The sequence below is a fragment of the Gregarina niphandrodes genome, assembly GCF_000223845.1.
Source record: "Gregarina niphandrodes unplaced genomic scaffold scaffold00028, whole genome shotgun sequence".
Lineage (NCBI taxonomy): Eukaryota > Apicomplexa > Conoidasida > Eugregarinorida > Gregarinidae > Gregarina > Gregarina niphandrodes.
The window spans coordinates 100824-123486 of record NW_011645797.1 but is presented as its reverse complement, the minus strand read 5'-3'; the positions used below and the strand labels follow the sequence as shown (position 1 = coordinate 123486).

The following is a 22663-nucleotide window of genomic DNA, read 5'->3' as shown; positions in this document are numbered from 1 at the left end:
CCCGACGGCAGTGACTCCAGGGTCGGCTCCAGCGAGACGTACTCGTCGCTGGCTCGCTCTTCTTCCGTGATTAGCCGCGCCTCCTCTTGCAGGGACTCGGCGGAGACAAACTCAGGCACCTCTTCAACCACCTCCTCCGCCATTTCTTCAACCACTTCCGGCATCGCTTCGATTACCTCTGGCAACTCCTCAACCATCTCTGGCAATTCTTCGATTACCTCTGGCAACTCCTCAACCATCTCTGGCAACCCTTCAATCACATCTGGCAGCTCTTCAACTACCTCTGGTAGCTCCTCGACTGCTTCCGGCAACTCCTCAATCACCTCCGGTAACTCCTCAACTACCTCTGGTAATTCCTCGACAACTTCGGGTAGCTCCTCAATCACCTCCGGTAGCTCTTCAACTACCTCTGGTAGCTCCTCAATCACCTCTGGCAACTCCTCCATCACCTCTGGCAACTCCTCAATCACCTCCGGCAACTGTTCAACTACCTCTGGTAATTCCTCGACTACTTCGGGTAACTCCTCAATCACCTCCGGTAGCTCTTCAACTACCTCTGGTAGCTCTTCAACTACCTCTGGTAGCTCTTCAATCACCTCTGGTAACTCTTCAATCACCTCTGGCAACTCCTCAATCACCTCCGGCAACTCCTCAATCACTTCTGGCAACTCTTCGACGATCGCTGGCAACTCTTCGATGATCGCAGGCAACTCTTCGACGACCTCCGGTAACTCTTCAATCACCTCCGGCAGCTCTCCGATTACCTCCGGCAGCTCTTCGACCACCTCTGGTAACTCCTCAATCGGTGCTGGTATTTCCTCAATTGCTTCGGGCAACTCTTCGACTGATAGTTCTTCGACCATTGTCGGCATTCGCTCCACAATGTCTTCCCGTTTCTCCTCCAATATGCTCATCTCTCTGGTCAAAGGCAGAACGAGTTCGTCTTCAACTTCCTGCTCCTCGATTTCTTCAACAGGCAGTTGTTCTTCCTCTCGCACCTCCGGGAGTTCCTCAACTCGATCCACTTCTACTACCTCATCTGCTTGTTCTTCCAGAATATCATAGACCGGTTCCTCAACCATGATCTCTTCCTCCACTACTTCAGGAAGCGCCTCATCGAATACTTCTGAAACTGTTTCCTCCATTTCATCCAGAACTTCTTCAGGAGGTTCTTCTATCTCGAGTTCCACTTTTTCTTCTTCCGGAACTTCTTCGACTTCAATCTCCTCAGGCTCCACTTCATCAATTTCCTCTTCTTCGATAATCGTTGGCTCCAAAATTTCTTCCTCCGCTTCCTCTTCTTCTGGCCTATGAAGCACAATTACAGGGATCTCTTCCTCTAGAATGGATTCAACACTACTATCGATCTCTTCTATCAGCTCTTCCACCGGTGATTTCAAGACAACTTCCTCGTCTTCCAAAAAGTCTTCCAGGTCCTCTTGAATCTTCTCGTCAAAAAGATCCTCCAGGGGCTCTTCCAGGAATTCGTCTAGCGGTTCCTCCTCGAGTTCTTCCACAAGTTCTTCAAGCGACTCTTGTTCTTCCACAATTTCTTCAAGCGGCTCTTCTTCCTCCACAATTTCTTCAAGCGGCTCTTCTTCCTCCACAATTTCTTCAAGCGGCTCTTCTTCCTCCACAATTTCTTCAAGCGGCTCTTCTTCCTCCACAATTTCCTCTTCTTCGACAACCTCCGGAGCTTCTTCAATCGATTCTCCAGACCATGAGAATCTCTCTTGAACTTCTTCAGTAATACTTTCCTCCGACTCCGGGAAGTCTATCCATGGCGCCTCTGAGACTTCTTCTTGTACCTCCTCCTCCTCCTGCTCGTCTGGCCATTCCGCGAGAGGTAGTTCTTCCGAGGGCCATGCAGCTAAAGGAATCTCTTCTGACGGCCAGCGCCCGAGTTCCATCTCTTCATCAGGAATGGGCTCCTCCTCTTCCATTGCTTCCTCCTCCAGGATGGTGGGCAGAGGAGTTGGAGGCCGCTTCTTGGGAGGTCCTCTCCGGCTAGGCGGAGGTGGCTTCAGTCTAGGACTTGGTTCAAGCACGCTCGTTTCCCCGGAAGTATAGCCTGCAGAGGACGTGTAGCTGGATCCACTGCTGTAGCTGTCAACGCTGCCACTGGTAGACGTGTAGCTGCTGCTGCTATCATAGCTACTTGAAGTGTAAGAGCTGGAGCTGTAGGAGCTGCTGTCGTAGCTGGAAGATGTGTAGGAGCTAGAGGTATAGGAACCCGACGACTCGCTCTCCGACGTGTATGATGAGGAGCTTCCGGTGTAAGAGGAACTAGTGTACTCTGAGGAGCTGATCTCCGTCTCTTCAACGATTTCACCGTCCGGCGTGGTCTTCTTGGTCTTTTTTTCTTCGTGGCGATGCTTCGCTTCCTTAGCCGCTGCGGCCTTGGCCGCGGCCTCCACTGCGGTCTGCTGGCGTCGTGCTCTAACCACATCATCCGAACGGCGCTTCATGTGGAGAAAGTAGTCATCAGGGACCTCGAAAAACGGATTGAGATATGCCGCCTCGTAAATCTCATCCGGATACCCGACTTCTCCAGTGGTGTTAATTACGATTTTGGGTACGTCCAACGGGGGCCAGTCACCCGGCTCCCGCTCAATCGCTTCCCACTCCTTGATAGTGTCAGTTGCGATCCCTTCGCCGTTGAACAACAGCCTGTCATTCGTATCGGGATCCCGCTTTTGCTCAACACGCGCTTTCGGTTTGCCTGCCCCCGTAAAAATGATCTCCGGCCCCACCATGGGCTTCAGCTCAGCGTAGTCCAAGCAACCGATGGCGATGCCAATGACCTCTTCATAGTCCAATGATCCTTTGCTTTTATCCACCACCCTCTCCTGCGCCTCATCCTTCTTGACCTGGAGTTTCTTCCCCGCTTCCTCATCCTTCGGTCCACCCTTAGCTCCGCCCTTGACTCCGCCCTCCGCGTCCTTTTTCTGTTGATCTGTCTTTGCAAATTCCTGAAAGCGGTTAGCTAGCTTGTTCCGTCCGCCGCCCCTCGTCTTTTCCTCTTTTCCTTTTTCCACAGCCTTCACTTCAACCTTAGTTGCAGATTCTTTCTGAGCTTTTTTCGTTTCCGGTTTCAACTGATTCTTCCAATCCTTTGTGCTGGAGTCGAAGCCTTCAGTGAGATATGCAACCGAGTTGTGAAGGTCAACTTGGACGTTACATCGTACGGCTTCCACCTTCAGGTTGACTGTTACTACCTTGTTGGTCTTCTCTTTGGGAACTTGGATATCAAAGTAGCGAAAGGTGTCCAGAACGGGTATGGTTATGCGAAACTGTTCTGTATTGGGTTCTCCACATACGCATTGTTGCACGAGCGGAATGATGAAGTTTTCATCATCTATATCCCTCTGATCAAAGCTGATCTTGTTTTTGAACTTGGACAAAATTGGTCGAAATGCTTCAGACCAAGGTTGTTCTTGTACTTGATAATAATAAAGTTCACTGACGTCCTGAAGCATGTCCACTAGCCGCTTGGTATTATAACCCCACCATTGGTCTGGTCCCTGGACGACGTCTACTAATTGACGTTGTCGTTTTGATAGTTCATCCTGGACAACCTTGGCCGAATACAAAGCCGGTATGTTAGCTAGTTCATCACCGGATAGGTTAAGCTGATGCCGCCTTCTTGGCACATACTCCTCCGCCAGATACTGTTGTACCAGTTGCCTCAGAGACTCCGGGTCCATTTTGTCAATATTGGCTGAAACCAAGTCGTAGACGTCCTCCATATAATCTAAATTGTAATAGTTCTTCTCGTGTAAAGGACCTATACCCATTTGAGCCATCAGGTCATCCTGAATCTCAGCCATGGTCACCTCCGCAGGAGTCACCTTCTCATTAACCGTTCCCATGTCACGGTGCTGACGCAAATCTGCGGGCAAGTAATCCAAATCGCCAAACGGAGTCAATCTAATCATGATTGTGCCCAACTGCTTCCTTGACGCACTGTCAAACACCGGCCACACCCCAGTGATACCTGTTCTGGCACTCGCATGCACCAAAGGCACAGTCACCACACCCTTGATAGCTGAAGCATCACTCCTTTCGTCACTGTCAAAAGCCTTGCGGTCCGCTGCCATAGTCAAATGGAAAACCAAACTAGGAGCAACTGAACGCAACTTCTGCTCCTTCGTCTGCTCTGGGATGCGACGCAACATCAGCACGGGACCTCGGTGAAATTCGCCATTCGGAGCCGCCTGCCAAACGGCATGATTGGTTATCAATTCCTCCTCGTGCGTTACATGCCGAATGTTAATCCTTTTACTTGACCTCCGCGCCGTCCCTCCTTCCTTGGCTTCTCCTTCCTTGGCCTCTCCTTCTTTGGCTTCTCCTTCCTTGGTTTCTCCTTCCTTGGCTTCTCCTTCCTTCGCCTCCCCTTCCTTCGCCTCTCCCTCCTTGGCTTCTCCTTCCTTGGCTTCTCCTTCCTTCGCCTCTCCTTCCTTGGCCTCTCCTTCCTTGGCCTCTCCCTCCTTCACTTCTCCTTCCTTCACTTCTCCTTCCTTCGGCTTGGTTTTTCCGTCTTCTACTTCCTCCTTCTGAGCAGAATCATCAGCAGCGTCGGAAACAGGAGCTGGTTTTATCTCAAAGTCTTCCTCATCGGGTTGGTCATCGCCCACCATCTTAATTCGGGTCGAGAGGATTTTCCCTGTGTCCCTGATATTCAAGAAGCCACATTGAGCGCGAATGCCTCGGGGACCTATTGGTTGTAGTTCATTAACGGAGTAGCGTTGGAGCTCATAGACACGATCAGCGAACGATCTCATTTTCGTGGGTCTTAATGACGTGGGTTTGCGACCATCTAGCTGGTCTTCTGCGTCCTCCTCTAATTGCCTCTTGTGTGTCCTCTGGTAGACGGGGGCGCTTTCCCCCTTAACCCATTCGCGGTTGGTGGAAGAGAAAGGATAAAATGAGGCCGGTGGTGGAGCTACGTAATTTTCCCGGTGATTGTCTGGGTCGTTACGTCGAGCTATTATTTGGTCGTACAGGTCGTGTAATCTCGGATCCAATTTTTTTACGGGCTCTAGAGCACGAAGAGAATATTCTTGGGATTCCAGATCTCCACGAAAAGCGAACACACAGGCCATAGCCACGGAATCGGCTAGGGACTCTAGGTGCAATTGGAATAATGAAGAAAGATCGTTAACCCTGCCTTCAATATCATCGTAGGTCTCGCAGACGTCAAGTATGTAGTTCCGTAACTCATCTGCGCGTTCTCTTTCACGTTCATGCATCTTCTTCTTAGTCATCAGCTGAGACAGGAGTAGGTAATTATGCTCTTCAAGCATACTTTTTTCGTCCCTGATCTTTCTCACATGAGCCTCATACTTTCGAGACATCTCATACAGCTCCAGCGCTACCGGGTTGTCCGCTATCTCGGACGGGGGCGGTAAAGACTCCTCCGAGTCTACGAAAGTCGTAACCGTTTCGCTGCTCTCTGTATCTGCCGCGGACTTTTTCCCACGCCCCAGGTCTTCCACTGCCGGCGACTTCCCATGCCGTAGCGCCACTTGGACTAATTGTCTAGCCGAGAGCCGTTTTGAACGTAGTTTCTTTCCGCCCCCTAGACTTCCCCCTCCAAGACTTCCTTTAACGCCATCCTGACCTTCGCCATCCTTTCCCTTGGCGTGCTTGCTCCCACCTCCCACCTTAACCTCTGAGAGCTTTCCACCTGAACCAGCACGACTGAGAGCCTTTCCTAGGGTGTCTTGCTTTGCGACCGCGGGAGGGTCATGTCCCGACGGTAGGACTTCCCCCTTTCCCTTAACTTTTCCCCTTACATGCTTCACTTGACCTCCGTGCCTCGTGTTTCCAATCGCCTTGTTGATCGCTTGCTCCATTATTGATTGACCGACATAGGACTTCACAGGCCCTTTCAAGTTTTGGACTCGCTTCGTCGGAGCCTTCAACACCATACTCGTTCCTCCACGGAATCCCTCGCCATTCAGTGCCGACCTGAGCACACTGGATGGCGACGCTAAATTGGACTCTTTGTCCTTGGGATCAAGAGACGAAATACGTGACACAAACGGCGCCTTTGACGAACCATCTTGCCTCAATCTCATGGACGATTTGAGGCCAACGAGCCGCGGCGATTGCGTGCGGGCATGAGATTCAGATTTCTTATTGGACGGGGACGAAGACAAGGCAGTTGGAGAGGGCGCTTGCAGTGCTGCTTTTCGGCCCTGCGGGGTAGCACTTTCCGCGGTTTTATCTGACTTTGAAAAATTGTGGTCCACCATTCAAGAGGTGCGCCTTCTCGCGCGCGAGCCCTAGAAGCGCGTGACGCGCGCTGGGACTTTACGACCACCCAGGGCCCACTGTAGATCTTACTAAACGTACTGCCCCGGCGTCCTGACTGAGTGGCGCGCTCTGATTGGATTCGCTTAGTCCCTATCCAACGCTGGAGCGCGTGCACACGCGTGCGCACACGATTGCGCGTTGTTCACATTTATAATTTCGCAGCGATTTTGCTCATGATTTGCACGGCAATGGGATTTACACTTCGTATAGCAACCTTGGCCAGTGTGCCCTTGTTGGCTCTGACAATATGGAAGAGGGTGTAGAGCTCTACGCCGCCAACAAGCCGTAGGCCAACAAATACTTGGCCAGGCGCGCCGAAGGGGCTTTCGGCGACATAGGAGTTAGGTAGCTTCTTAATGGCGTCAACGATCTGACTGGGGTCCTGTTGCGTGCCGTAGTTCAGCTTTACAACCTGTTCTTCGGCTTCCAGTTGTTGCCAGCGGTGCATCATGTCCCCGGGCGAGGAAGTCAGTTCGCCGAAAAGATCTTCAGGCCTGATTTTGAGCTGGTTCATAGCGTAGTCGTCGGGGTAAGAGTCGTCGCCGTCGTTGACGGTAAAGGCAAGCGTGGTGCCGAGTACGATCTCCTCCTTTTCTAGTAGCAGTTCACTCAAGTCGGATTCCTGCTCCCGTTCCATGAGCATCCAAATGGACTTGGTCATATTGTATGGCAGCTCCGGAATCGTGGTTACTAGGGCCACTTTATACACTGGCGTGTTGGGTCTGCTCGTGCGCAATTCCACATGTTCGAGAACCTGGCTTTCGATAGTGTTTGTGACATTCACCTGCACGACAATGTACTTGCCCTGGTCGCACACGTACTTGAGCGCCTTAACCTGGTACTCCGCCTCTGTTTCCGTGAGCAGCATGGACGTCGAGATAGCGTCCACGTTTTCGATGACCACGCGGTTCTCCGTGAACTTAGCCACAGTTTCGACTACGCGCAACTTGACGTCTTGCGTACGCACCTGCGACATGGCTGCGGCCGGCTGCACCGCACCGCCTTCCGTCTGGTCAACAGCGCTGCTGATCACACCCGCCTTCGCCTGCGTCTTCCGCAACGCCACCAGTTTTTGTTCTTCGTACTCTGCGGCACTCGGGAGCTGATTCACGTCCACTCGAGCCGGGTTGTTGTGTGCCAGGTGTTTGTTGCACTCGTCAATCAGCGCGTCTACCGAGAACTCCAGCTCCGAGTCCTCGGAAACCAGCAGGTCATTTATAGTCGTGGACCCGTCGGACACGTACCCGTCGACATTTACGTCGGCTCCCAGGACCTTCAGACTGTAGTGCACCACTTCCCGGACCTCGTCGTTGGTATCGTTGACCATATGGGACTTGAGGGCAGCCACCACTGCCGGAGCGAGCTCTGGACATTGCTGGGCGATGGAAGTCATGGCGTCGACCGCGGCAGCCCGGACGCCCGGCGTCTCCAAGATGGCGCGGTTCACTAAAATCCGCAAGTGCGTGCCAGGAGTCTTGGTCTTTGGAATTTCCAGGCCGAGGAAAGAGATAATGTAAATGAGGATCGACTGATGCTCACAGTCCTCTATAAAGTCGCACAAGTCCGCGATACACTCTTCATGTATGGCCGGATACACACTCGAAAGCTTAGTCAACGTACTGACCGCGCACGCCTTAGCCTTCTTGCCCCCCTCATCCCGCAACTGCGCAGCAATGAACTTTACCACAGTAGCTACCTTCTGAGGGTCCGATAAGCATGATTCCTCCAAAGCATTGATGATCTCCACCTTTTGGCTGTCCGACACGTCAACAATCAAGTCCCCCACCTGTTTCATAAAGAACTTCTTGTCATGCGGCGCGTCGCACTTCAGCAACGTAATTAACGCCAGGACAGCCACAGGCTTGCAAGAGTCCGTCAGCAGTGGTTCAATGTCTTCACACAATGTGCTCAGGAAACGAGGCTGCTTCCTAGCCACGTGATATAAAACACGAATTGAAGCATACCGAACCATATCCTTATCATGCTCCAAAAACTCCTTGAGTATGTTCAGGGCAACCGGGACGTTCAAGAACCTCTCAGGGTCGTTGTTGAACTTCGGGCACTCCAGTGCCAGCGCAATTGCGCTCTTCGCTGCCTCCAGTGCCACCATATCTTCAGTGGTACGCGTCAGTTCCAAATTCAGGTATTCCAGCAAGCTCGAGTCCAAATTGGAATCCGCATGTTGCTGCTCCAGCAACTTGCGACACTGTCCAATCAAATAGGTTTCAGCCACCGGATTTCCAATTACTGCCGAGGCAAAATTCGTTATTGATCGATGCAAAGCCAATCTGTCATTCTTATTCACTTCAGATAACACCTGAATAGCATGCGCTTGAACGGTGGCGTTGCTCGAATTCATTTGACCAGCAATTTGCACAAGGCAGCGCTTCACCAATTCAGGACATATTTTCTGAAGATGGAAACAACAAAACAACGCCGTGGCCGCCAGGAATGGCTTCTCAGACACGATAGCTGTGTTAAGTTGACGCTCAAACGATACTGCAGTCTGCGAATCTAATATTCGAACAATCGTGCGCAGCGCATTCGCGCGCAAACACACAAAGTCTCCTGAAATATCTTTTGACAAACTCGATGTTATAACGAACGATACATCCTCAGAAACGTCCAGGGTCCTGAATAAAACATGTACCATTCGCCTTACATTCTTGGATGACGATTGAAAGAGTCGCGTAGCGGCGAAGAAGATATCCACTACCTCTCGTTCGTCGAATTTTTCTCCCTGAGATTTCGGAGAAGATGGAAAGGGAAGGACGGGCGGGGCGTGGTAGCAAGCCCCGAAGAGGGCAACGGTGATGGAAGTCGGGGTTCGAAGTTTATGTTCGAAGTTTATGTTCGAAATTCAATTTACCTTGTTGAGCAAATATAAGATTTTGGTAAGTCCCACGAGGCATTTCTTTGAATCCAGGGTGGGCGCTTTGAAATCATTTAGGGCATGCAGCGCTCCGATTTTCGTGAAAGCCTGTGCGTCATCAGGCGATTCGAATACCTCTAAGGAACAGGTGTGCACTTGACATACGACTTACGTAGTTTGGGATCTATGAAGTCAAGACCAGCGGTGGTTGAGATCCCAGCGATGACTTTCTTCAAAGAAGCGCCAAAATCGAACATTTTTTTTGCCGTAAATGAATCGTCGAGTTTTTCAAGGCACCATCCCCACGTTGACGCCGGGAGTGCAGGTCGGTGGCGACTTCGAGTTGCAGCCCAACGCGTCCTTCGTGGCCGACCGTCTGGCGTTGTTCGACGAGTTGAAGGCGGCCCGAGAGGCTGAGAGGGCGGAGTTATTGAAGACTAACCCTCCGAAGCCCATCACCATTGAATTGCCGTCTGGAGATGTGAAGGAGGGGCAGAGTGAGGTTACGACCCCTCAGATGATAGCTGAGCAGATTAAAGTCAAAGGGTGTATTGTTGCGAGAGTTATCTTTTTGGAAGACGTGAAGGAGTCGGCTGTTGATGCTCTTGACGATCTTTCTGTTGACGACGTCAGCGACGACGGGCACGATGAGAACTCGCGACTCTGGGACATGAATCGTCCCTTGCCGGCTTCCTGTAAGTTGGAGCTGTTGAAGTTTGACGACCCGGATGCCAAACACGTGTTCTGGCATTCTTCGGCCCATTTGCTGGGTCTGTCGGTGGAGCAGGCATTTGGCGCCAAAGTCTGTATCGGTCCCGCTTTGCAGAACGGTTTTTACTACGACTTTTATACTGGCGACAAATTGGCGGTCTCGGACTCCCATTACGCGCAGATTGAGAAAAAAGCCAGTGAGGCAGTGGCTACCCAGGCCCGGTTTGAGAGGCTGGAGATTACTAAGGATGAGGCCAAGTACCTCTTCCAAGAAAACCCCTTCAAGCTGGCTATCATTGACTCTAAGGTGCCCGAAGGAGTCATGACTACTGTGTACAGATGTGGACCGTTCGTGGACCTGTGTATGGGCCCGCATCTCCCCCACTTGGGGTGGATCAAGGCGTTTGTTATAGAGAAGCACTCTGCGGCCTACTGGCTGGGAGACTCTAAGGGCGACTCACTGCAGAGGGTGTACGGAATTGCATTCCCCGACGCTAAATTGCTGAAGGAGCACAAAAAGCGAGTGGAAGAGGCGAAGCAACGCGACCACCGGTTGCTGGGTCAGAAGCTTGGGTTCTTCTTCTTCGAACCCATTTATGCCCCGGGCTGCGCCTTCTGGACCCCGATGGGTACGCGAATCTATAACAAGCTTATTGACTTTATCAGACTGGAATACCGCTATAGAGGCTTCGACGAGGTCACCACCCCCAATCTTTGTTCTTCCGACTTGTTCAAGGTCTCCGGCCACTGGCAGAACTACAAGGACTGCATGTTTGTCCTAGACGTTGAAGGCAAGGAGTGGGGCCTTAAGCCGATGAACTGTCCGACGCACTGTTGCATCTTCAAGCACATGAATCTCAGCTACCGACAGCTGCCCATTCGTATTGCGGACTTTGCTGCCCTTCATAGAAACGAGTTTTCGGGAAGCCTTACTGGCTTAACACGCGTTCGACGCTTCCAACAGGACGATGCCCACATCTTCTGCGAGCTGCACCAGGTCCAGAAGGAAGTTGCGGGCGCGCTCGAGTTCCTGCAACATTGCTATCACCTCTTCGGGTTCACCTTCAAGGTCGTTTTGTCCACTAGACCCAAGAAAGCACTCGGAGAACTCTCGCTCTGGAATACCGCCGAAAAACAGCTCGCCGATGCACTTGATGAGTCAGAAATACCCTGGTCCATTAACAAGGGCGACGGCGCATTCTATGGGCCCAAGATCGATATCAAGGTCTTCGATGCACTCGGTAGAAGCCACCAGTGCGGCACCATTCAACTTGATTTCCAGTTACCCATCCGCTTTAACCTTCAGTACAAGACGGCTGAGAATTTCGAAAAGACTGAGGAAGCCAACAAGGCTACTGACGAGAAGCCAGCTGTCGACAACGCTGCCCCCGAGACCGCCAAGCCCGAGGCTGCAAGTCCTGCCAAAGCCGTTGCGGATGAGACAAGTCCTGCGACGGCCGTTGCCGAAGTGGGCATGGATGAAACGCAAGGCAAGGCGGAGACCAAACTCAGAGTGTTGGATGGCAGTCTGGAAACGGAGGTGCGTCCTGGCTTTGCTCGGCCTGTAATGATCCATCGTGCTATTCTGGGGTCAGTGGAAAGATTTACTGCCGTTCTCATCGAGCACTTTGCGGGCAAGCTGCCCTTCTGGCTATCTCCTCGCCAAGCACTCGTTTGCCCCATCAGTGAAAAGTCCTCCAGGTACGCAGCATGGTTGAAGGATGTTCTCAACTTGGAAGGATACGACGTGGACGTAGATACCTCGAACAGCACCATCAACAAGAAGATTCGGGAGGCCTCCATTTATTACTGGAACTACATGCTCGTCGTGGGCGAAAAAGAAGAAGCCGATAGAACCATCGCAGTGCGCTGCAGAGAAGACCCACAAAGACAGAAAATCATGACTTTACCAGAGCTCCTTGAACTATTTGAAGGTCTAAGGAATGTGGCTAAACGCAGTCAACCAGAATATAATTTTTCGTAAATCAAATTAATGCTGGGAAATGATTGTGGTTCGCTATGTGGAACTTTATCGACGCCTGGATGGTTACCGTTTGATTCCTGCGACGGTTATGGCTAGACATTCGGCCTTCACAGTTTCAAGATCTGCGTCCAATTGGGCGAGTACTGAGACTTGTTCCTTGTACTCGGCTAGGGCAGTTCTAAACTCGGGGGTCTCAGCGTTGTGGGACGATATTTCGGGCGGGGCTGTGGCTTGCGCGATCTTGAGAGCTTTGTCCATGTCAACTAGGCTCCGTAGTCGAACGCAAAATGGTCGTCGCGAAGAGAGCGTTGTTATCGACAAGTTAGCGTCGTTAGAACGCAGACCGGCCACCGGAGCTCGAAGGTCTGCACCTAGAGGTTTGTGCGCTGGGTCCTGCCCCAGGGCAGAGGGTGTGCCCGCTAAGGGAGTGCCGCCAGAGACCGTGCCGCCAGAAACCGTGCCGCCAGAAACCATGGCGCCAGAAACCATGGCGCCAGAAACCATGGCAGCCATGTTGGTCAAGGAGCCCGATGCGGAGAGACCCGATGCGGAGAGACGATTCGTTTGTGGCGCGTTTGTTCTGAAGTCGAGTGGTCGAGGGGTCGCGGTGGAAATGGCACCAGGAATGACCTTGACGCAGTTAAGGTAGTGGTGCGATGGAGGTGTCAAGGGCGTTGTCTCCGTTGATCGGATGGGGATCTCCTTTTCGTTGGGTCTTCGTTGTCCAGGTTTCGTCGGAATCCCGGGGATGAATGACTCACCGCAGACGTCGTATATTAATGGCGGCCTGTCCGGGCACTTGACGGCAACCGCCTGGAAACATCGCCACTCGTGCGCCGGCGACTTGGTCGTAATGGTCGCCGTGATGTGCGGCCCATCGCACGTCACATCCGTGTTCGGCGGTAGGCAAAACACCTCCAGCACTTGCTGCAATGTCGGCAAGTGACTGCTCAACGGAATCTGGATAAATGAAAACGGGTAATAGGTCAACCCACCACACGTCTTACACGTCTCCGCTTCATACAATAACTCTTCCTCTAATTCCAGCAACTCCGCCATCGGGTCCACCTTGCCCGCAATTGGACTCGAACCCGCGGGACTCGGAGCAGGCAGCACGGTCGGCTTCAAACCGTCCCCCGGTTTCCAACCATCCACCGGCTTCGAACTGTTCGGCTTCGAACTGTTCGGCTTCGAACTATCCGCCACCTGGCCTGTCACTTGTTTTGGCCGCAACTCTGGCTCCGCAACCGCCACCTTGGACTCCAAAGGCCCTGCTTCGTTCGGGTGTCCAAGCGGCGCTTTCGCCCCACTAGCAACCGCCTGCTCTCCAGCCGCTCCTCCCCCAGGCACCGTTGCTTCAGTAGTCCCTCGTCCGGACGATGCGCCTTCCTTCTCGACCCCGCTGCCACTGTCCGCAGACTCGGCCACAGCCGTCTTTTCGGCGACCGGTTTCGAGCCGGTCGGAGGACCAACGTCCGGGACACCAGGCTTACTTGCTTCAGCCTGACTTCCTTCAGCCTGACTTCCTTTAACCTGGCTTCCTTCAGCCTGACTTCCTTCAGCCTGGCCGTCTTCGGCCTTGCCTCCTTCAGTCTGGCGTCCTTCAGCTTGAGTTCCTTCAGCCTGAGCCCCTTCAGCCTGAGCTCCTTCAGCGTGAGTCCCTTCAGTCTGAGTTCCTTCAGCGGGAGCTCCTTCGGCGTTGGTTCCTTCAGCCTGAGTTCCTTCAACCGGCTCGTCCACGCCAGGCTGACTCGACACGGCCAGCAAAGTTGTCTCGTCGGGGACTGACGGCCGTGCTTCTCGCACCGGACCATCTTCCGTTTGCATGGGTACATCTTCTGGGGGACGTTCAGTCGTGCTTCCATCAACCTTACTGCCCTCAACGTTACCATCATTGATTTTACTAGCGTTATCCTTACCACCGACGTCAGCCTCACTACTAGCATCAGGCTTGCCATTGTCAGCCTTACTACTTGCGTTGCCACCGTCACTCTTGCCGTCATCACCCTTGCCGTCATCACCCTTGCCGTCATCAACCTTGTTATCGTCAGGCTTGCTGCCGGCCGTCTGCATAGGAACCGGTGCGGTCTCGCTGTGTGGGTCTGGTCTAGGCGGGGTTGCCAGAGGCGGATCTGTAGGTTGAACAGCAGTGGTAGTATAAGAACCAGCTTCGGAGTGCGTCTTGGCTTCTGTTTCGGTCAGCGAAAGACCAAGTGTCGGTGGCTTATTAGGTGACGATTTGAAGTTTTGGTTTACAGACAGTTCTAGGGCGCGCGTCCACCGTTTTACTTTAGCGGGGTCCTTACAGCTGCAGACGGGCGGTACCGACAACGGTTCGGTCTTCGACCACGCGATAGCTTGGAAGGCCCGGTCTTCTCGGGATGGGACTCCTCCACTGGTGGGCTCATGGTGCATGCGGCTGTGCCTACTGCAAGTCCACGCTTTACACCGCGGGACATAAAAGTTGCCTTGGAAATACAACGGCTGCGGTGGTTCCGGCAGCGAGAGCAAGAACCGCAGAGACTCAGTGCTCTTGGCCTGCGATGCAATCAAGGAAGCGACGGAAACTTGCCCCGGTCCAATCAGCCGCATATACGGCAAGCCAAGTCTACCCGATGTCTTACGCTCCACCTTCTCCACGACCTTCAACCTGTCGGGGTCAACTCTTTCGGGATTGCGCTCAACCCGTTCGGTGCTGCGCTCTGTCCTTTCTGAGTTGCGCTCAACCCTTTCTGAGTTGCGCTCAACCCTTTCCGGGTTACGGTCCGGATGGCGTTCCGAATTACGTTCAGGTCTTTCGGAGTTGCGTTCATTTCTCGGACTGTGGCTTTCTTTCCGGATGACGCTGCCGCCAAATGGGCGAGGCAGTGCGACCAAGGTTTCCCCCCGCGCTTCTTGGTAGAGTCGGGCTGGGTGGAGACTGACGTCTATCATGTCTCCAAACATTGAGAGCGGCGGATGGACGGTGAAGTATTCGGTCTTCCGCCGGTTGTACGCCGAGGGTACGACTGGCGTCGACGGCGATAGGTCCTGGAAGAAGGACGACAGGGGCCTGCAATCGCGCTTCTCCACCTTCATGCCGCCAGGGCAATCTATATAGCGGTTACTCAGGCATCCGTACAGACCTAGGCAGGATGGGACGTGCATTCGCACGCCTGTAGTCGCCGGACGCAAGCTCTTTAGCCAGTCCAGCTCCTTGCGCACCTCGGTTACGAAATTCCGGCGCGCCAGGTCGTCCTCGGGTGCTTGGGCGCGCTGGCCATGCGCTGGGGGGTGCGGGACCCGGTCTTGCGTTTGGCGGCCAGCAGCCGGTGTCCCGGTTCCTGGGCCTTCGGCGTCCGGCTGTTTCCCGATTTCTGGGCGGTCGTGGTCCGGCCGGCTCGACTTGAGGTGTTTCGGGGGCGGCTCGCCGCTGGATCCACTCCAGGGACGCTTGGCCCGCTCCGCGCCATCCTTGCTTTCGGTTCTGGTCAAATCTGCGCGTGCTGGTGGGTCCGCTATTTTCACTTGTATATATCCGGGGAGAAGTTGGAAAACCCCAAAACCCACAGTACACCCTGCAACTTGCTTCGCCTCCATCCGAGCGCATTGAACATCATTTTTGTGAGCGAGCACACGCGTGTTTGTCGGTTCAAAAAGGGCGCGATGAGTTGTTGGTGCGCTAGCGGGGGTGCACCAGTTGAGGATTCGATGCTGTTCAAGCGGTTAGTCAGTCGGTTGTGGCAAACTCCCGCCGATAAGGGAAATGTGTTTCCAAAATGTGGACACTACGCTCGGGACCGTCGTTGTAGAAGTAGGGCAGGATCCGAAGAGCAGGCAGAAGTGGACTGCCTGACTAGTACTCGTGCCAATAGTAGAAGTCCCCAGCGCCGATATAGCCACCGACTGGAATTTGATGAAACGTGTAAGCCGGCTACGATCCCTCGCTGCGAATCCATCCCCCGCTACGAGTCAATCTCAGCCGACCTTCCGCCCTAACCACCATCAGCACCCTATCAGCACCCTATCAGTCGGAATTGTCCGGCACGGGATTGTCAGACAGAATCCGCCCCACCTTCGTTGACCACCTTCGTTGACCACCTTCGTTGACCACCTTCGTTGACAACCTTCGTTGACAACCTTCGTTAATAAATTTCCATCTATGTTCTGTTTGCTTTAGATGTTTACCGTGTGGATTTGGAAACGTGGCTGATGGATCTACAGGACAAGCCAGTGGCAGCGTACTTAAGTAGAAATATAGCTAGCTGATCACTAATGCATGGAACGAGCAACTCGGTGGGTTCTCCAGGTCGTAGCTCACCAAACAAGGGCATCCCAAGATCGTTAAAGCTCCCCGGATGATGCCACATATTAAAGCCGCCTGAGCATCCGCAGAATTGCCAAATGAAGCCGTCCGTTTTTTTTCCTTCTCGCTCAACAGTGTCGCTGCGTCATTTCCACACTTCACATTAATCAACGGGACCTTACCACTATCCATCTACAACACATTACTTACGATACCCCCACATGTCCCCGTGTACACCCGGGTTAACATTACACCTTCATAGGGCAGTAGTCTCTTCAGCCAGGGGGACGCTTCCTCAAAAATAATGTAACCGCCTTTCTTGTTCGTCTGCAAACGGTCTGCTTGCTTCTGGAAAAACAGCTGCCACAATTCTCGGCAAACAAATTTGAAGATATCTTTCTGGACATGGCACCGCGATTTTTCCAACATCAACTTATCCGTTATGCGTGCTCCTAGGGAATAGCCGAACATCTCCAACAAAATCCGAGCAACTGCAACACTTTGTACCTTCACTTATATGTATCTACCCGACGATTCTGGCGATCCCACAGGTGCTAGACGATCGGTTTCCCACCCACCGCACGTGTGTGTCTTGGAACATAACCCATTGGCACGTGCCAGACGGCCCTTTCCGGCACGTGCCAGACGGCCCTTTCCTGCCTGCCTTATGCCGACCGAGTGCCTTACCTGTTGTTGTCGCACAAAGACCTCACCAGTTGAAACCGTATGGCGTTGGGCACGGCCAAGCTGACGCTTTTTGTGCTGGTATCTTCGAGTGCTTTCACGGCTGATGGGGGCGAAGACGTTGCCGCCGAAGGAGCCATCATTTTAGGATGTCTAATTGGGCGCTGCTCCAAAAGGATTTGGAAGCACTCGGCCAACTAATAACTTTGGGAGAAGATCATGCGGCACAGCAGAGCTTAATTGAGGCTATCAAGGCGAGAGTAAATGAGGCGGCTAAAGTGGGCCAAACAGCGAGCGACGGTGCGGACTGGAAGAAGGTGGAGCCGTCGAAGGGAACTGAAGCGGAGAAGGTGGGAGAGGAAGCCAAGAATAATGATGCGCCTCCGTTAAAGTCAGCGGCGGCGGCTGCCGCCGCAACTGCTGTGGCAGCTGCTGGAAAAGCTGCAGCCGAGCCGAGTGCTTCACCGACAGCGGTGGCAGCGGCGCCAGTGAATCCCATGAGGGCACTATTGGCGTCGATCAGTATGGGCAAGCAAGTGGAAGGTCGGGCCAAGGCGCCTCCTCCAACTGGAGAGGCTGTAATTCGTAGTAAAAAGCCTCCTTTAAAAAGGGGTGGGGTAGCCAAGTGCCCAGGTCCAAGTCGATTGGAAGACCGGGTGGTTAGTCCGGAGTTGATACCGGCAGTTAAGCCACCGGATAACGGGACGCCTAAGCCCATCAATTGGTTCGGCATTCCGAAGACAAAGGTTGAGGGCACGATCTGGGAACGAATGCATGAACCCCCGATCACACTGCATCCCAAGTATGAGCAGTTAAATGACACCTTCTTCGAGATGGAGGACCGCAAGGGTTCGGAGATATTAGCGTGTAAGGCGCAAGAAGAGAAGCCCAAAAAAAAATCAGTTTTGCATGGGGACACAAGACGAGTCCAAGGTATCGAAATTGCTATCAAGGGTTTGGGTCTGGTTGATGACTTCAGTGTTATTCGTAGAGCATTGTCGGAGTTGAATCTGCACCCCAAGCCTGTGCAAGATACCCCTCAGTCACCCAGCGATGGGAGTGGGATCGTGCACGACTCGACATGGTCACTTTCCGCATACAAGGTAGAGCGCTTGCTGAGTATCTATCCCAGTGCGGATGAGGTACCTAAACTTTATCAACTGCGTACTGAGAATGATATTAGTAATATAGCTCCTGCAGATCGCTTCCTTCTTACCTTACTTGACATACCCAGATTTCAGGAAACCACTAGAAGCATTTTGGACTACTATTCTTTCGAACGGTTTGAAAGCACTGTGCCAACAAAGCTACTTAAATTTAAAACTGTGTGCAGTTGTTTGCTAGCCTCCTTGGATCGTAAAGCTGGCGCTCTTTACTCGGTGCTTTCCCTGATTATTCGGGTAGGTAATTATGTCAATTATAAAACCAAGAGACCACTCGTATGGGGTATCCAGATAAATTCAGTTGAGTCTCTGAAGACTATTAAGAGTGTCGATCAAAAAAAAACACTTCTGAGAGTCATTGCAGAACATATACAAGAACAATCCAAGTCAATATGGGAGGAATTAGACCCTCTTCCTTCCTGCATCGAACAATCAGAAGTTGCCCTGGACGATGTAGAAAAACAAATTGGGGAGTATAAGAAAGCTCTGACTCATATCGAGAATGAGCTTTCCTTCCATGATCAACATATCAAAACGTCCAGTAGCCGCCGCCCAGAACTTGTCATGCAACCACTCAGCCGTGTCATGCAACCCGTCCACGTGGCTGGTTCTAATCCAGGCTCTAATAATTCAAGCTGCAACTCCAATTCGACTGCCGCCGGTAGCGCCGTAGCCGCAGACACTTACGCGGCTCCCCCCATGTCGCCCGTTACTACGAGTCATTCTGTCGCCAGCCATCTTACTAACCGCATGACAGCCAGGTTTGGTGGCCCCTCCGGCGAAGGCGTCCAGAGCATCTCTGGGACCATCTCGGGTGGCATGACCTGTGGAATTACTGCCACCAATGGTACTGTCACCACCCCCGCTAGTGCCCCCAATGGTAATGTTCCCGCCCCCAATGGTAATGTTTCCGCCCCCAATGGTAATGTTCCCGCCCCCAATGGTAATGTTCCCACCCCCAATGGTAATGTTCCCCGTACGGACATCCCACTTGAGGCAAGTGCTGTATTTCTCGACAAGTTCCTGCCGTTCGTGAGACGTGCCGGCGCTCAGTTGGAGGCGATTGCGGCTTTGCTGAAGGAATGCGAAGAGTTGTTGGCGGAGATCGTCGTTAAGTTTGGAGACGTAGGCAATACCAGAACGAGTGCGGAACGGTTGGTCTACCTCAAGAAGATCGGGTTGTTTGCGAAAGACCTTTTGGCGGCGTATCGGGAATTATGTTTTGAAAGGGAGTCAGAACGAAAGCGTGAGGAGCGTGAGAAGATCAAGGCCTCTACACCAAATCGTCGTGCCGTTTCGAGACATATATCCTCCCGTAAGGCAGTTGACGAGGACCACGAAGCGCCTGGACGTCGCTTGGCCCACGTCGCGAGCCGCCTGTCTAAAACACCTACTCGCAAGGCAGATGACCATGACCCAGATACCAGGCGACATCGGGAATTCCTGGATAGACGCTCAGATGACATCGGCATGGACCCCGGACTGCGTAGGCTCCTTGACGCCAGACTCGAAGGCGGAGTCTCATCAAGACTAGCAGAAGGCAGAGTGGATGCCAGGCTCGGAGAACCGAGAATCGGGGTCGAGAGCAGACTCGGAGCCGACGGCAGGCTGGGAGTCGATGGTAGACTCGGTGTCGACGGCAGGCTCGGAGTCGATGGCAGACTCGGTGTGGAAGGCAGACTCGGTGTCGAAGGCAGACTCGGTGTTGACGGCAGACTCGGAGCAACAGAGGGCAGGCTCGGAGCAACAGAAAGCAGACTCGGAGCAGAGGGCAGACTGTACGAGAGCAGGTTAGCGAACGAGGGGAGGATAGCGAATGAGGGCAGGGGGATGACGAACGAAAGTCGCTACGACGCGGGGCGGTATGAGGCGTCGCTGAACCGACATCATACTGATCGCCTCGAGGGGCGGCTTGTGGACACTCCGAGTCGACTGGGGGAGTCAAGTCGTTTCGAGGCGTCTCGGTCGGGTGGTGAGTTCCGGCACGACGCGCCATACGGGGATCCGCGGTACGCGGAGGTACTTTCACGTCGTCAGGAGGCTATGGATCCTGCTTCGTGGCGTTCCTACGATTCGAACCCGCGATATTTTACGCAGCTGGATTCTCCGGCACCTTCCGTGGAGTCGATGCCGCGATATAAGCGCAGCCCTTCGGCGTATCTCGAATCGGCCTCCCCCGGTCAACCGCCTCCGACGCGTCTAACCACGCAAGTGATGTATCGTAGACACCCCGGAGTCACCCATATTCCGGGTCCCCCCTCCGATAGTCGCATGGTGACCGCCAACGGCTTGACCGTTAACGGCTTGAGTGGGAACGGCGTGGGTCGGCCTATGACTGTAATGGAGAGTCGACAGTTGGAAGGGAGGCCGTCAGCCGATACACGGCTACTGGAAACTCGTTACGACCAAGACATCCGGGCGAACGTGCGTTATGACGTGCGTGGTCTTGAGTCTAGAGCGAGCATGGTGGATACCCCATACAATCGGAAAGGAGACCACACGTACTGCGCAGACTACAGAACTCCCACGGAGTTCTCGAGGAGGTTAGGGTCTGGAGGCGACGACTATTATAAGCGTCGACATTTCTAGTTTTGCACCTAGTTAGTTAGAAACCATTTTGTAACCCTTTGTGGAAATTCCACTGTCAGACTTGCTGGTCTAGAAGATGCCCGCCAGACCACCTAGTTTTGCTGGTCTATACCCCCTTCAGGCCTTTGCCCCCTTCAGGCCTTTGCCCCCTTCAGGCCTTTGCCCCCTTCAGGCCTTTGCCCCCTTCATGGACAAGTAAATTTCATCTGCAATAAAAATGTTGGCAGGAGATGATATAGTGGGTCAGGATGAAGTGTCGTCTTTGAAATCTAGAATTGCGGAATTGGAGTATGAGAACGCGTTATTAATATTGGAGAAGGAGGAAGGGCAACTTGCCGAGATGCCGACTTCGGTTGGCAGCATAGACCCATTTGTGGTTGCCGAAATAACCGAGCTTCGAGTGCGACTGGGACAGGCCGAGAATACTGTAGCCACATTAAAGGAGAATTCCACAACCACCAGTTTTACGAGCGAGGGACCCCTAGGACAACGATTACTTGAAAAATGTCGACGACTAATGAAGGAAAATGACCGACTCGGAGAGGCATTGGTAACCAGCAGGATTTCTCAGCTGGAACAGGGCGGCCACTTCCTTCAGGAGAAGGAAGCCGTCATGGTCACGCAACTCAAGTAGGTTTGGATCACCTTGACAGTTCAGGAGTGTACCACGCATCTCAAATTAGCTATTCTTTAGAGCCTTATTAAGCTACAATATGGCAATAGAGAGCAAACTGGCGGAAAAAGATCGAGAGCTTTCACGGCTTAAAAATATAGTCAATGTAAGCTGCTTTGGGATGGAAAGGAACATAGCCTGAGGAGTGTCTGCTTCAGCGGGGGTGAAGCGGGGGTCCAGCGGCCAAGGTTGATGCGGTGGTCAAACACGGGGCTAAGCCACGGAACTTGAAGAAGCACCGGCTGGTTGGGAAAGGGAAGGTGGGAAGGGTGGTGATCAGGGTCATGTCTCTTTAGGAACTGCAGCAGGAGAATGCTGAGCACCGGAGTCGGGAACGACGGCGAGGTAGGTAGACGATTTTTCCCGGCAATATCTATTGGCTGTCTGGCGGCTTATTGGCCATCTCACGGCTTATTAAAATTCGTCAATGGTATCGTTCCAATGTGAGGGGTGTGGAGACGTGTTCAAGAAGCCCAAGGTGAAGGGCCATACGGGCAAGTGCTACAACGCTTGGGCTTTCACATGCATCGACTGTCACATGACGTTCCAAGGCGACTCATTCCAGGACCATACTGAGTGCATAACAGAAGACCAGAAGCATAAAGTGACAAAAAAGATTAATCTAACACCAGAGGACAATTCTGCCCTGACTACCAGGACCCACTCCGCGGCTGGCTCTGATTCTAGCTCTGATTCCAGCTCCAACTCCAGCTCTAACTCCAGCTCTGATTCCAGCTCTAACTCCAGCTCTGATTCCAGCTCTAACTCCAGCTCTGATTCCAGCTCTGATTCCAACTCCGACTCCAGTTCGGATTCAAGCAAGAAGTCCGAGAACGGCGGCAAGAGCGGCAGCAAGAACAAAACATCTAAAGACAAACTAACTTCTACGATAACATCTCGCAGCAGCTCTGATGACGACAGCTCAAGTTCTGACAGTTCTGAGTCGGAGGATGAAAGGCCCGTCGCTGTGGTCAAACCCTCATCGTCTGGTAGCAGCTCTGACAGCCGCTTGGACAGCAGCTCGCACTCCGAAGCTGAAGATAAGCCCGTAGCTAAGGCCCAGTCGTCCAGCAGCAGCTCGAGCAGCAGTTCTGACAGCAGCAGCTCTGAGGATGAGGATGAAAAGCCTGCCCCTGTGGTCGGGCCGTCAACGTCCAGTAGTGGCTCCGATAGCAGCAGCTCTGACAGCAGCTCTGACAACAGCAGCTCCGAGTCCGAGGATGAACATAAAAAGCCGGTTGCTAAGGCTAAGTCATCCAGCGGTAGCTCCAGCAGCAGTTCCCACAGAAGCGCTGAGTCTGAGGATGAGAAGCCCGCCGCTGTGACCAAGCCGTCATCGTCTAGTAGCAGCTCTGACAGCAGCTCTGATAGCAGCAGCTCC

General features: G+C 53.0%; 8 protein-coding genes across 8 annotated transcripts; 3 read left to right on the top strand and 5 right to left on the bottom strand.

Moving 5' to 3' along the window:
- Positions 1-70: 70 nt before the first annotated feature.
- On the bottom strand, positions 71-5933 carry GNI_118490 (hypothetical protein; the record flags this gene model as incomplete). Its single annotated transcript, XM_011133490.1, has 3 exons — positions 71-121; positions 177-4945; positions 4982-5933. The coding sequence occupies 3 exons, from the start codon at positions 5931-5933 to the stop codon at positions 71-73; spliced, it is 5772 nt and encodes a 1923-aa protein (XP_011131792.1).
- Positions 5934-6469: 536 nt separating this feature from the next.
- GNI_118480 (coatomer subunit gamma) lies at positions 6470-8974 on the bottom strand (the record flags this gene model as incomplete). The annotated part of the gene is made up of 1 exon (XM_011133489.1): positions 6470-8974. The coding sequence occupies one exon, from the start codon at positions 8972-8974 to the stop codon at positions 6470-6472; it is 2505 nt and encodes an 834-aa protein (XP_011131791.1).
- A 207-nt stretch (positions 8975-9181) lies between these two features.
- On the bottom strand, positions 9182-9450 carry GNI_118470 (hypothetical protein; the record flags this gene model as incomplete). Its single annotated transcript, XM_011133488.1, has 2 exons — positions 9182-9330; positions 9366-9450. The coding sequence occupies 2 exons, from the start codon at positions 9448-9450 to the stop codon at positions 9182-9184; spliced, it is 234 nt and encodes a 77-aa protein (XP_011131790.1).
- Positions 9451-9464: 14 nt separating this feature from the next.
- On the top strand, positions 9465-11888 carry GNI_118460 (threonyl-tRNA synthetase; the record flags this gene model as incomplete). The annotated part of the gene is made up of 1 exon (XM_011133487.1): positions 9465-11888. One exon carries the CDS (start codon positions 9465-9467, stop codon positions 11886-11888), a length of 2424 nt encoding a protein of 807 aa, XP_011131789.1.
- Positions 11889-11951: 63 nt separating this feature from the next.
- Positions 11952-15467, bottom strand: GNI_118450 (hypothetical protein; the record flags this gene model as incomplete). The annotated part of the gene is made up of 1 exon (XM_011133486.1): positions 11952-15467. The coding sequence occupies one exon, from the start codon at positions 15465-15467 to the stop codon at positions 11952-11954; it is 3516 nt and encodes a 1171-aa protein (XP_011131788.1).
- Positions 15468-16128: 661 nt separating this feature from the next.
- Positions 16129-16644, bottom strand: GNI_118440 (transport particle component Bet3 domain protein; the record flags this gene model as incomplete). The annotated part of the gene is made up of 2 exons (XM_011133485.1): positions 16129-16365; positions 16426-16644. 2 exons carry the CDS (start codon positions 16642-16644, stop codon positions 16129-16131), a joined length of 456 nt encoding a protein of 151 aa, XP_011131787.1.
- Positions 16645-17006: 362 nt separating this feature from the next.
- On the top strand, positions 17007-20161 carry GNI_118430 (formin-like 2 domain protein; the record flags this gene model as incomplete). The annotated part of the gene is made up of 2 exons (XM_011133484.1): positions 17007-19992; positions 20058-20161. 2 exons carry the CDS (start codon positions 17007-17009, stop codon positions 20159-20161), a joined length of 3090 nt encoding a protein of 1029 aa, XP_011131786.1.
- Positions 20162-20826: 665 nt separating this feature from the next.
- Positions 20827-21239, top strand: GNI_118420 (hypothetical protein; the record flags this gene model as incomplete). Its single annotated transcript, XM_011133483.1, has 1 exon — positions 20827-21239. A coding segment is annotated over one exon (413 nt), but the record flags the coding sequence as incomplete, so codon positions are not given.
- Between the last annotated feature and the right edge of the window lie 1424 nt (positions 21240-22663).